The sequence below is a fragment of the Taudactylus pleione genome, unplaced genomic scaffold (assembly GCF_031769625.1).
Source record: "Taudactylus pleione unplaced genomic scaffold, aTauple2 ptg000012l, whole genome shotgun sequence".
Classification (NCBI taxonomy): Eukaryota; Metazoa; Chordata; class Amphibia; order Anura; family Myobatrachidae; genus Taudactylus; species Taudactylus pleione.
Window position 1 is genome coordinate 5363537 of NW_028284415.1, and position 13407 is coordinate 5376943.

At 40.8% G+C, this 13407-nt stretch overlaps 1 protein-coding gene across 1 annotated transcript in view; it reads left to right on the forward strand.

Annotated features, from left to right (window-relative positions):
* ATAD5 (ATPase family AAA domain containing 5) overlaps positions 1-13407 on the forward strand; it is an 84281-nt gene that overhangs the window by 62541 nt on the left and 8333 nt on the right. Inside the window, exons 15-19 of the mRNA XM_088468565.1 lie at positions 2331-2495; positions 6073-6206; positions 6310-6403; positions 8995-9059; positions 9136-9316. Of these exons, the coding sequence (XP_088324691.1) occupies positions 2331-2495; positions 6073-6206; positions 6310-6403; positions 8995-9059; positions 9136-9316 (639 nt within the window). The remainder of the gene's footprint in view (positions 1-2330; positions 2496-6072; positions 6207-6309; positions 6404-8994; positions 9060-9135; positions 9317-13407) is intronic.

The following is a 13407-nucleotide window of genomic DNA, read 5'->3' on the forward strand; positions in this document are numbered from 1 at the left end:
TTGCGAAAGCGAAATGACACCTTGCTATCAGAGATTCATTTATGAACTAGATTCAATTATTCAATTGGGATTGATTATCCAATGGGTGGATCAATGAACAGACTGTTAATTTTTTAACACAGGATTTCTCCAAGGTATCCCTGCTATATATATTACCAAAAGTACACAAAGCCCTAGAACAATCTCCGGGTAGACCATTATCTCCTCTAAAGGCTCACTCAGTCAAACTTTTATCACAATACGTAGACTTTTATTGCAGCCTATAGTACAGAAGACACCTTATTATGTGAGAGATACCACTGATTTTCTAAATAAATTGAAAGCATTTGGACAGCCACCAGAACAGTGTTATGGTGCATACACATAGTCAGATTTTTCCTTCAGATATGAACGATAACTATGTAAAAATCGTTCAGTCGTTAAATCTGACATACCTGAACGATGGACGATCAACGATGCGCGTTCCCGTTTGTCAGATAACGATATCTGATGTGTTTGCAGTCAGACTTGGACGATTCCATTCATTTTAATGCAGTCAAAAATCGTTCAAATCGTTCAAAACTTTGGTAAAATCGTTCAATCGTTCATCTGACAAGTCTGACAAATCTAACTGTGTGTATGCTCCATTAGCTTGTGACATTGGATGTCAATAGTTTGTATACAAACATTGACAATGTGGAAGGGATGGATGCCATGAGAAGAGTGATAGGTTCAAGTACTCATTATACTGGCCCACCAAGGGAGTTCCTGTTTCTTCTCATGGAGATCATCCGGCATAAAAATAATTTCTTGTTTGACAACACGTTTTATATCCAGCGCAAGGGTACCGCCATGGGATGATGTGCTGGTTTGCTTCGATTGCTCTTTTTAAGGCAATTAGGAGTATGCTGCTATTTCTCTGATCTATAACCGAGCACCCTAATATTTACATATGTATTGAGTGCGATTTTTTTTTTTTCTTCATGTTTTACACTGTGTATATGTATGTGTGTATATACGTGTATATGTATGTATGTGTATATATATATATATATATATATATATATATATATATATATAGTATGAAGAGAAACCGTGCCTTCTAGTGTAGTCATTTAGTAAAAAGTGATTCCAAATGCACGCGTACCATATAAATTAAAAGGATGTGCCTTAAGTGTGTCTTTTATCCAAAGTGGTTCATATCCATAGTGCAGAGATTGATCTTCTGAAATTCATAACGTGACTGGCTGGGGAGGAGTCAGTGTGTCCCACTGCAGCGTGAGGAGCATGGAGCTGTGACACTGGAGTGGGGGCACACAGTAACTGCATTATACGGTGACAGATCAGTTATGAATTTCGGAAGAATTCTTTACAGATCAATATCTGCACTATGGATATGAATCACTATGGGTAAAAGAAACACTTAAGGCAAATCCTTTTCATTTATATGGTACGTGTGCATTTGGAATCTCTTTAGTTTTTACTAAATTACTACAATAGAAGGTGTGGCTTCTCTTCATGTATAAACGTATTGCATATCTATTCGGCAGCATGGCCCCCTCTAACTATAGCTCGTCAGACCTGCATGCTGGGCGATGTAGCTGGCGATGCGCGGGAGCGCACAGTCGTTACATTGAGGGTACACACTAGACTATGTTGCCGACATGTCCGGCCGGTGTGTACACGGCATTCGAGGCGGAAGACCTCTTTTTCCTGTAAAGCAAAGGTGTATATGGGTAGAACTACAGAACGAAACAGATGTGGTCTATTAAACTTTATGTGCATTTGACTTAGGCACATCTCAACTCTTAAAATGGATGTAATCAACACGCAAAGTAGTATGTGCATGGCAAATATATGCCCACAAAAAAACATTTAATATGCAAATCGGACCCTAAATATGTGAAGCCCGGGAGTTGCTAATGTGCATCTCTGCTCCCTTAGTTTACTATGCTTATGGAAGCATAAGATGTAACTATTAAATACATGTAGCTTAATATAATATTACAAGTTTGAAAAATGTGATGTGGCCTATATAATTCCAATGTGCAAATGCACTTGCATCCAACTGTAAGAGTAAATGCTAAACCCAGTTAATGATGACTTGTTAAAATTGTGTGTCCTTTTATGGATACCACTGTAAATGTATGTTAATTGAATTATGCATCAAATAGATTTAGCAGATTTGGGAAGAAACGTACTATTGAAACCTTTGGTAATATTTTTTATACAGTCTGGTTTAACATTGCTACAATACATTTTGGGTTATGTGAAGCCCAGATCATTTGTTTTGTATTTGAAGTGTTATACTCCACATAACTGAAAACTGACTGAATACATCTTAATTTTAGGGAAACTACTCTCCCCAAAGCGTGTGGTCTCTTCTCCAAGGAAGCCTCCCTTATCACCTAGAGGATCGGGTTTAAAGAAAGGTCTTCCCCCCAAATCCTTGGCAAACTATTTCAAAGTTGCAACCAAGCAGACAACTGAAGACAGGAACCCAGTTATAGCCAAAGGTGGTATTTAATCATTGCTTACTAAGATGTTGAAACCATAAACACATTTGTAACAAATAACTAAAGGTCCTATTTGACCATAAATTTCTATTGGGGAGATGTACCAAACCTTCATGAGAGAGAGTGTAGAAACCAAGTCTCTTTAAAAAGCATTCGCTTCTGTACATGCTTGGAGCCTCTTGATGGAAACCGGGAAGGGGGGGAAGGAGAGAAAGATATTGCCCAGTTTCAATTCTATGGAGCCTTCAATTCTACAAGTTTCCCTCTCAGGAGAAAGTTAGTTTATTAGGCGATGCAGATTCTGAAGACCTGCATGTTTGAGGAAGAATCCTTTAGAAAATGGGTTTTATGACCTTGGCATTGAAATGTGTTGGACCTTTTACTTTCAGACGCAAGAGGAGACGGTGGTTTCTGATCTTTTCTTTATTCAAAAGGAAATAGAAACCTTTTGTTTTTTTCCTTCGTCAACCTAGTTCGTAGAGCTGCTGGGTGATAACTGGCAAAAACTTGATGAAATATCAAGGTCCACAGAGATTCCAATTCAACTATCTACTGACCTATGAGGATACATGTGGAATTGCTGCCTTAATTGGATGTTGCTATTGTATTTACCCTTTTCCTAAATCTACCACTATTGTCATTCCAAACGCTGCTTCTCTGAAAGACAGCATGGATCGTAATGAGAATTTCACAAATCTGTGTAGTAGTAGTGGGGGTAGCATTGGTGAACAGTTTTTTTTGAATAGTGGTCTAAACACTCTAGCCTACAATCTGGAGGACCTACTTTAGACTTGCCACCATATGGAATATATTGGTGAAGAATCAGATTACTTGGGTGAGACTGACACACAAGCCCTTTAATTAGCAGGCTGCCTGACAGAGTTTCTTCTCACTCAGCTGTGTTTTGTGTTAGGAGCCAGTGTCCCATTTTTCTGGAAACAATCGCAGCCTCCCCTCTTTTGAAGGCATGGGTGAGAAGTAACTGGTTACATCTTGGGGGAGCCTGCACGCAATCTGTTCAGCTCCACAGAGAAAAAAAAAATAGTCGGGAGGATCCATTCCCTTCCGACTTTCATCAGGTGTGATTGGGCCCACTTCTAGATAATAAAATGTCCTAGTTTTAATCCAATCTTTCTGTTTCACAAATGTTCAGTCATAAATGGCAAGGAGCAGGACCAATATTTTAGCTCCCATTGACATTAAGGGGGTTATTCAATTAGGTGCGAGAATAGCAAAAATCCCAAACGTGTAGGGTTTTTCTCGCTGCTGCAGTATTTTTGCACCTCCAGAGCACAACCAATTTTTCTCTAAAATACATGTTTTTAGGAGAAATTATTGGGAATTACTCTGGGACTCCTGCGGGCCCCCTTCCCCCCCAATGACTAATCAAGCAATTGGAAGTATTCAATTAGCTTAATTAGTGAATAATTACTCGCCTTCTGACCCCCCTGCTTCTTCCTCCAGGCTGTCGGGAGCTGGTCTTCTGCAGCAGCGTATGTGGCGAGTGTCTGTATGACACCCCCGTGTGTGTGAGCCCCCCAAAGGAAGCAGCAGAGAGAACTACATCTATGTCTGAGCATACCCTCCCCTAATTGTTTTGGATAGCAAAAAGAGGATATTTTGTACTTTGGTTAAATCCATTTCTCTGATTTCTTTTAGGAGACACTAAGGATCAACTCTTTTTTTACGTTGTGTTGGTTGTTTCCAGTGTTTGTTTTTAGTGAGTGAAGTATACTCCTTTGGTTCATTGTTTTATCCACTCCTATGAGGGTGCTTTAATTGAACGTAGGGTGTATCCAGAAAGTATTCACAAAGCTTCACTTTCTCCACATTTTGTAATGTTACAACCTTATTCCAAAATGGAATAAATTCATTTTTGTCCTCAAAATTCTACACACAATATCCCATAATGGCAATGTGTAAAAAGTTTTTTTGAGATTTTTGCAAATTTAATAAAAAAAATAAAACACTAAGAAATCACATGTACATATGTCTTCACAGCCTTTGCTCAATACTTTGTTGATGCACCTTTGGCAGCAATTACAGCCTCAAGTATTTTTGAATATGAGGCCACAAGCTTGGCACACCTATCTTTGGGCAGTTTCGCCCATTTCTCTTTGCAGCACCTCTCAAGCTCCATCAGGTTGGAAGGGAAGCGTCGGTGCACAGCCATTTTCAGATCTATCCAGAGATGTTCAATTGGATTAAAGTCTGGGCTCTGGCTGGGCCACTCAAGGACATTCACAGAGTTGTCCTGAAGCCACTGCTTTGATATCTTGGCTGTGTGCTTAAGGTCGTTGTCCTGCTGAAAGATAAACTATCGCCCTAGTCTGAGGTCAAGAGCGCTCTGGAGCAGGTTTTCATCCAGGATGTCTCTGTACATTGCTGCATTCATCTTTCCCTGTATCCTGACTAGTCTCCCAGTTCCTTCCGCTGAAAAACATCCCCACAGCATGATGCTGCCACCACCATGCTTCACTGTAGGGATGGTATTGGCCTGCTGATGAGCGGTACCTGGTTTGCTACAAACATAATGCCTGGCATTCACGCCAAAGAGTTCAATCTTTGTCTCATCAGACCAGGGAGTCCTTCAGGTGCATTTTGGCAAACTCCAGGTGGGCTGCCATGTGCTTTTTACTAAGGGATTGGCTTCCGTCTGGCCACTCTAATATACAGGCCTGATTGGTGGATTGCTGCAGAGATGGTTGTCCTTCTGGAAGGTTCAACTCTCTCCACAGAGGAATGCTGTAGCTCTGACAGAGTGACCATCAGGTTCTTGGTCACCTCCCTGACTAGGGCCCTTCTCCCCCGATCGCTCAGTTTAGACAGCCGGCCAACTCTAGGAATAGTCCTGGTGGTTCCGAACTTCTTCCATTTACGGATGATGGAGGCCACTGTGCTCATTGGGACCTTCAAAGCAGCAGATATTTTTCTGTACCCTTCCCCAGATTTGTGCCTCGAGACAATCCTGTCTCGGAGGTCTACAGACAATTCCTTGGACTTCATGCTTGGTTTGTGCGTTGACATGCACTGTCAAGTGTGGGACCTTACATAGAGAGGTGGACCCCAATTAAGCTGTCTGAACATCTCAAGGATGATCAGTGGAAACGGGATGTTCCTGAGCTCAATTTTGACCTTTTAAGGCAAAGGCCGAGAATACTTATGTACATGTGATATCTTTAGTGGGTTTTTTTGTTTTTTTTAATTACATTTGCAAAAATCTAAAAAAAAAAAAAAAAAAAACTTTTTACACAGTCATTATGGGGTATTGTGTGTAGAGTTTTGAGGACAAAAATGTATATTCCATTTTGGAATAAGGCTCTAACATAACAAAATGTTGAAAAAGTTTAGCGTTGTGAATACTTTCCGGATGCACTGTATGTTGGGGAGCAGTTTTTAAACCGTACAGATAAGTTCTAAGTGCTCTGTTCTTGGACTGGCCTGGTAGCATTGTACCCAAAAAGTAATCAGATGGATTTCTTGTAATAAGTACAAAAATCGTCTTTACAGTTATTAAAGTTCCACCTTTTAAGAGATTGAGGAAGCGGTTGGAGTTTATGCGTGTTTTCTTCTACAGATCTAAAAAATAATTCTGCGGGGAAGTCACATGATAGCAAATCCTCAAGAATTCCACTAGTGGCAACAGATAAAGGAACTGGGGCAGATGAGTCTCAACGTAAATCGGCTACATCCCTCATTCTCTTTGAAGAGGTATGTCTCTCCTGACTGGTATCAATGGCTTTGTGCAGTGATCAGAATTTCATTATATTTCTAAATGAGCCTTTTTACTACTTATGCATTTTCTTTATTGCAGGTTGATGTAATATTTGATGACGATTCTGGATTTTTAAATGCTATAAAAACATTCATGAGCACTACAAAGAGGCCAGTAATTCTTACTACAAGTGGTAAGTTGACTTTAGTCTTCATATGCTGACAGTGGCAGAAGTAGCCCTATGTTCCATGTTTCAGTATACTTAGTCACCCATAATACAGATACTAACTAGACTATATGCAGTGTATCCGTTATAAACCAGGGTTTGCTTTCCTTTACCATGTTTACACTAAATAGGTGTGTTACTAGCAGAGTATATTATAAAACAGCACTTATTCTACTTAAAATTGAGTTTCCATGGTTTCCAGTGTCTTTTATGTTGTCTAAAATAACATGTAGAAGAACTGGAATCATGTTAAACTTTTCAAAAAGTAGCTGGAATAACATTGATGTCTTCATTGAGTGCTGTAGATGTCTTTATTAACACAATGTGCTCACACCCCTCATGCTCACCAGCTTTATTTCTTGACATTCCTGAAATACATGTCAGCTCTTAATACTTTATAAGTTTTCTTCGGTGAGTATTAAAACTGGGAATTGAGACCAAACTATTATTTTAGCACCCCTCTACACACAGGTAAGTCTGAACCTAGTTTTAAAAGCATAGCACTGATTATACAAATATTCAGATTACAATCGTGGTTATTTTTTCTTCCTCTATTAGAGGGCAACAGGGATCACCATGGGTAAGGCCTGGAGAGTCTGGGCACCAAACCATTAAAAAAATAAATAAATAAAAAATCTCAGCAGCCCAGGCGCTATCTCCTCTTTACCCAGCCACTGGGGGGGGAGGTGGGCTGCTATAAGTAGTCCCCCATTACTTTTATTTTTTAACTGAGTGGGTTGTGAAAGGCATCTTATAGGATGCCCTCACTGCCAGTCCAACGACCCCACCGCTGATGGCCACAGCACTGGCAACTGGGTCAGTGACTTTGGCTGCGGACTTCAGCACACAAGACATGTACTCGCGGCTTTCACCGCTGGTGTGGTAGACCAAAGGCTGTGCTGGTAGTGGGAAACTGGTCTTCTCTGCTCCGCCAATTAGGCCACCAAGGCACTTTAGGAACCAAATACTGCTGGCAGCGGTGATGGCCATTTGTGCCCTGGAGTCCTGGCAAGACGGGGAAGGCAAGCTCCTCCTTGTTAGCCCCTTCCCCACCCTTCCGTGCGCACCCTCACTGTACATAGCCCACCACAGGAAGACTTCTCTCTTTGCTCCTACTGTGAGACACTGGGCAACCATCTTACAGCCTTGACTGCCTCAGCACTACTCCGGAGAGATGCTTGGGCTCCTGTTTCCCTGTATTATTAGTATCCTTTATTTATATAAACTCTGTATACCTCTCTGTCGGGTTATAATTGTAGCACCATTCTGCCCTATTGGGGCTGGATTGTTGAGCATTATATTGCCCACTTGTTTTTCTGGCCATTGAGAGTTGAGCTTGGGTCAGTTGACTTATACTCTAGATAGATAGATATATCTGTGTGTATGTATGTAGTATGTATATATATGTGTGTGTGTGTGTGTGTATATATATATATATATATATATATATGTATATGTGTGTATATATATATATATGTATATGTGTGTATATATATATATATATATATATATATATATATTAATGTATGTACGTGCACTCCCCTGTGTTGTACTCACCACTGTTAATCTTTAGTATGTGAGGACATCCTTGGAATGCATTGACAATGTCTTCCAAGAGCAAAGCTCCCAAGGAAGTGGGCACTCCTGTGTGCGAACGTGATTTGTTCCCAGGACCTGGTCTTCATGTCTGTTGTCTCACAGCTACTCTGTGGAAGCCCCTTCAGCTGCCGCTTCCAGTCAGAAACTGGCTTGGGCTTCCACATTGTCACAGGTAATGTCTCGGTTAGTTAACCAGCTTGCAGCTCCCCCTGCTAGTATAGCTTCAGATGTACTCCCAGTTACTAGCGTTCTTCCTGATCGGAATCCACAGCTGTCTGCTGTGGAGCCACTGTGGATGCAGTCAGTGCAGGGGTTGGCGCAGGTGTCAGCATCTGCTAGACAGGGATTGCGCATCCAAGTGCAGACCTTCCAGACGAGAGAGCTCTACACCTATGTCTGGTGGCAATTCGTATTCTGAGCTTTTCTTGCTCTTAACTGGCTGCCAGCGACTGGGGTTGGGGTATAGATGAGAGGGAGTCTGGGCTGTTTTGAAATTAATTTTAACTATTTGGTGCCCAGAATCTCCCCTCTCCAGGCTATACCCATGGTGATTCCTGTGTCCCCTAAGGAGTATAAAAGGATTTAAAAGGTAAGCACTTAAATCTCCTTTTTTTTTAGTGTAGGACTAACTAGAGGACGAAGGCTTTGGAAGAAATTGGTCAGTTTAACATATTTTGCAATATGTGGATCTAACCTTTAATGTGTCTAATACAGAGTATGTATTGAAGTAGCTAGAATGGGGTTAATGTATTTGGGAGTGCACATGATTAATATATTTTTTGTTTAAACGTTAGAAAGCCCATAATCTATGGTCAGAATTAATTTAGAATTAGTTAAAATTACCTTTTAAATGTGTTTGAGGATTGTTTGAACCATTTCTTGCGGTTGTAACAGCCAGATATAGTGTTGTGCTTTTCTGTTTTTATATTAATAAAGATTTTGAATGTCCCTTTTTCTAGATCCTATGTTTGGCATGGTGTTTGATGGAGCATTTGAAGAGATTAAATTTCATACACCCTCTGTTGTAAGTAGCAGAAACGGATACATTTCAAACTACCTTTATAGGTTGGGATCCTTCTCAATTCTCGTATTTGTTTCAGGTGAATGTTGCAAGCTATCTCCAGGTACTTTGTCTGGCTGAAAACATCAGGACTGAATTTAAGGATTTTATCACATTTTTAACTGCAAATAAATGTGACATCAGACAAAGCGTTCTGCATCTGCAATTCTGGGCTCGTAGTGGAGGGGAAGGTTTCGGAGAGAAGCAGCTGCTTACACCTGGTGAGAACACACTATACACAGCTGGTGTTTTGCTTTAAAAAAAAAAAAAAAAAAATCTTGTCTGGTATTCTAAAACGCACAAATGATTTTAAATGATCTCAATCGGAGCAGTTGAGAGCTCTTGTATTAAGATTGTGTTTGGTTAACCTGCAGCTATGATTTATTTAACTTCCCAGGATGTGGGGAAGAATTTTTCCTTACATATGGTGACTATGCATATAAAATCCGTACAGGTTATCTAGTTCTGTTTCTGCAATGGTGAACTTATTATGATCACTTGTCTGAGATGCATAAAGGAGGCACTGTGAGTTCAGACCCCTAGTATCAGGCTGTGTATATTTGTCCATGATTCCTGCTGCATGTTTGTGTAAGCTGCCCATTTTCAATGCAATCTCCTGTTAGTCTGTGGGAGTTTACATAGGTTCAGGATCGAACATTTGCGCTAATCTAGACTGTAGTCACCTGAGTAACATTTAGGCCCAAAAAGTTAGCTATTTGCTAAAGGACAAACAAGAAAGATCTTTAGATTTCTCAGTTATCCTACTAGTAGTCAACAGACATGCTCACAGAGGCAAGCCTGCCAAAAGTTAGACACATGAGCAGACACTGCTTTGAATGTTTGTTTTTGCAGTCCATAGCTAGCTTGGCATTCTGCACTGCAACTTGCTCTGAATGTATGATTTGTTTTGTATTGTATGATCAGTTTGATTTTACACTAATTGCTCTAAACTGTGTTTGTTTTGCATTCTATAGCCAACCTGTTTTTTTTTTTTTATGCACTCCCAACTTATTCTGCCATCTCTTTTTTTTGGAGTGCACAATCAAGTCATAGTGGGGCAGATGTATGAAGCTCTGGAAAGTGATAAACGACCAGACACTCGGCTCCCAACTGTCATTTTTCAAACACAGTGTGTAAAGGCGGGTATCCACTACCCGATTAAACAGAACAATTGAACGATAACGACATCGTTATTGTTCAATCATTTGTTAATCAGGCAGCATATAATGTAATAAACGACCAGGGATGCGCGCTCCTGTCGGTCGTTTTTTTACATTTATCATCGCCCGAACATGCTGATCAATCTGCCGATAACGACAGATTGGCCATGTTCGGGGATGAGGGAGGGTGCCTACATTGAACGACTTATCGTTCAGTGTAGGCACAGCACAGACTTTGAAACGACTGTCGTAATCGTGCAGTCGTTTCACAGTCTGCTAGTGGATGTGCCTCTTAACATAACAGTTAGGAGCTGAGTGGTAGGTCGTTTATCACTCTGCACTTTATCACTTTCCAGAGCTTCATACATCTGCCCCTGTGTACTGTAGTTGTAATCTCTTACTGTTTGATATATTTACTTATCAGGTCCTGACTCTTTCTGCAACGGCATTAAGAATGATATCCAGCACAGACTCTTCCTTGTGATGAACTCTACTAAATTGGTTGAACCTGTCCTTCTCCATGGGGTACTTTTGCAGATGTCTATCCTTCAAAGGGCCAAACCCTCCTGTGTGGGAACCTTTGGGCCTCACTGCTGCTTTTCCATATGAACCAGTTTGGCTACTTGGCCTGGAAAAATTGGTGCATTATCCTGTAAGGGTCTCATCTCTGCTGAATAGTTGATGGGGGTCCGCTTCCACAACCAAACAATGGAAGTGAGATTAGTGCTGTACATCGATTCTTAGGAGTTCACCTAGGAGTTAGGTGAGCTGGCCATAAATTTGGACCTGGAGGTTTACTAGTTTTGCTTTTTTGTAATCTTTCCTGTAGGCAACAGAGTAGACGGGTTTATGCCAGCTGTTGATCAGAATCCATGTATTCTCACTTCCTCTCATTTGTTTGTCATATTTAGCCACGTGTGGCGCATACCTTACCTGAGGTTTGAATTCTCTCATATGCAAACCTTTTTATCCTTTCTCCTGGTAAGTTGATAGAAGTTGACACTTAGGGCCGTATTCAATTAGCGGCGAAAACTGCCATTTTCGCAAAAAAAGTCGATATTTTTGCCAAAAAACAGGCGAAAACGGCAACAGGCGAAGAAAAAACAGGAGAAAGGTTTTCTCCATCCTAGACCAGGCGAAAAAAAAAAAAAGTTAAATCCCTATGTTTGTCTAAAAATGTGGGGATTTCTTTCAGAACTGTTTGGACACCTCCCCTAATGATGATTTACCGGGAAAAAAAATCGTAAGTTGCGTACTTTGGCGAAAGACGACCGCGCAAATTTTCGGAGAAAAAAAAAATAGTTGAAAATGGTTTTAACATATTGGTTCTGATTTTTCAATAGGCGGTATGGATGCGTCAAGTGTTTTAAATATCGCACGCGGTAGCAGCAGCCGGTTTTTTGACGGTTTTTAAAAATATGTTTTTACGACCCGAAAATATACTTGCACTCATTTTAAGGTACCCCCAAGTTACGTGGAACAGTAATTTCCTGGAAAAAATTGCTTTTTCTTTTTTTCAACTATTTTTTTTTTTCACCCAAAATTTGCGCTGTCGTTTTTTGCCAATGTGTGCAGCTTACTATTTATTTGCCTGGTAATTTATCACTAGGGGAGTGTCCAAAGGGTTCTGAAAGAAATCCCCACATTTTTATCCAAAAATCGGAATTTTGCATTGTATTTCGCCTGGTCTGGGATGGAGAAAACTTTTCTCCAGTTTTATTTCGCCTGTTGCCGTTTTCACCTGTTTTTTGTCAAAAATATCGCCCCTTTTTTGGCAAAAACAACCATTTTCGTTGCTAATTGAATACGGACGGACGTTTTCGCCGCTAATTGAATACAGCCCTTAGGGTTGATTATCACAAACTAAATTATCTCTGGTCCCCACCATTCTTAATCTAAATATTTAGGCCCCTTGGTACAGCACAGAGTAGAAAAATTAAGTCCAGTTAAGTTTTTTTTGGACATGGGTATACTTGGGACCAATCCTGACGTTGGGTGAATAACACAGGGTTGATGTGCGCAGAGCACTAGCGGATGAGTTTCAGACAGGTGGACTCAGTTCAGAGAATGCTGTTCATGATTGATGACATCAGTGAGGCTGCAAGGCACCTTGAAGATGCTGCCCTGGTTTCTAGCTCAGGAGTGTCACGGCAAGTCAGGCATATTCTGGTTTAGGTCCTAGAAGGTGGACACAGATGAGAAGAGTTGAGAGTTTCTGTATTTGTTTATTTGGGCCAGAGCTTGTTAGAATCACTTTCCCTCTGGGCCAGGAAAAATTCTGTCTACTTGTCTAGGCTCCTAGAATTTAAAGCTTTCCATTTTTCATTCCTTTCGTCCCATGGTTAGGTGCAGAATGACGGAGGACAGCTCTTTGCAGACGTCTGCATGGGACGGCAGCTAGCAACAGCCTTTTAGAGAAACACTCAGCTTTTTGGGCAGGCTACTCACTGGGACCTCCCGCCCTGTCAGGATTTGTATCTAGTCATTTGGGGGATATAACATTGCATTCTGACCCTGTGGAAAACCTTTCAGTGGGGTAGTTATTCCAGCCCAGGATGAATGGAAGAGATTGGACTTTCTTTCATAGCTCTTATTGGTTCAGCAACATATTGGCATCTATGTTGAATCAACAGGCTGGATCCATGGAAATTCCATGTGTTCTAGCAGTTCTCTCTAGTATCAATGTAGATTGGCTTAGTCCAGAGCCTCTGCTTTGTGTGAGATTTTCTTGGCTTGCTTTAAAGCTGGGACTGGTGAAGCCATGTTCCTTGTGGCCATAGGTTTTTTTATTTTCCAAACAGGTTTCAGTGTTTTGAAAGCCAGCACTGCCAAAGGATTCCACCATGTTGGTATATCAATCTTTCTGGATGTGGAATTAGTTCAGAGCTGTTGGGGCTCCATCTGGTAGATCTTTTTCTCAACTCGATCAGGATTGTTGTCATAGAACCTGCTATCTTTTCAAATCGCTGTGGTCTCAGTTTCATTAATCAGAATCTTGTTATACCTGCTTTTGACTAGGATAAGTTTCTCCAGGAGGAGATGTTTCTTCGCTCTCTGGACAGTGAGCCTATCTCAATTGGTCCTATCTCAATAGGACATGAAACTTTTGCAGAAGGGGCTGACTAGTCCTCTAAAGTGTCCAAAATCAACAA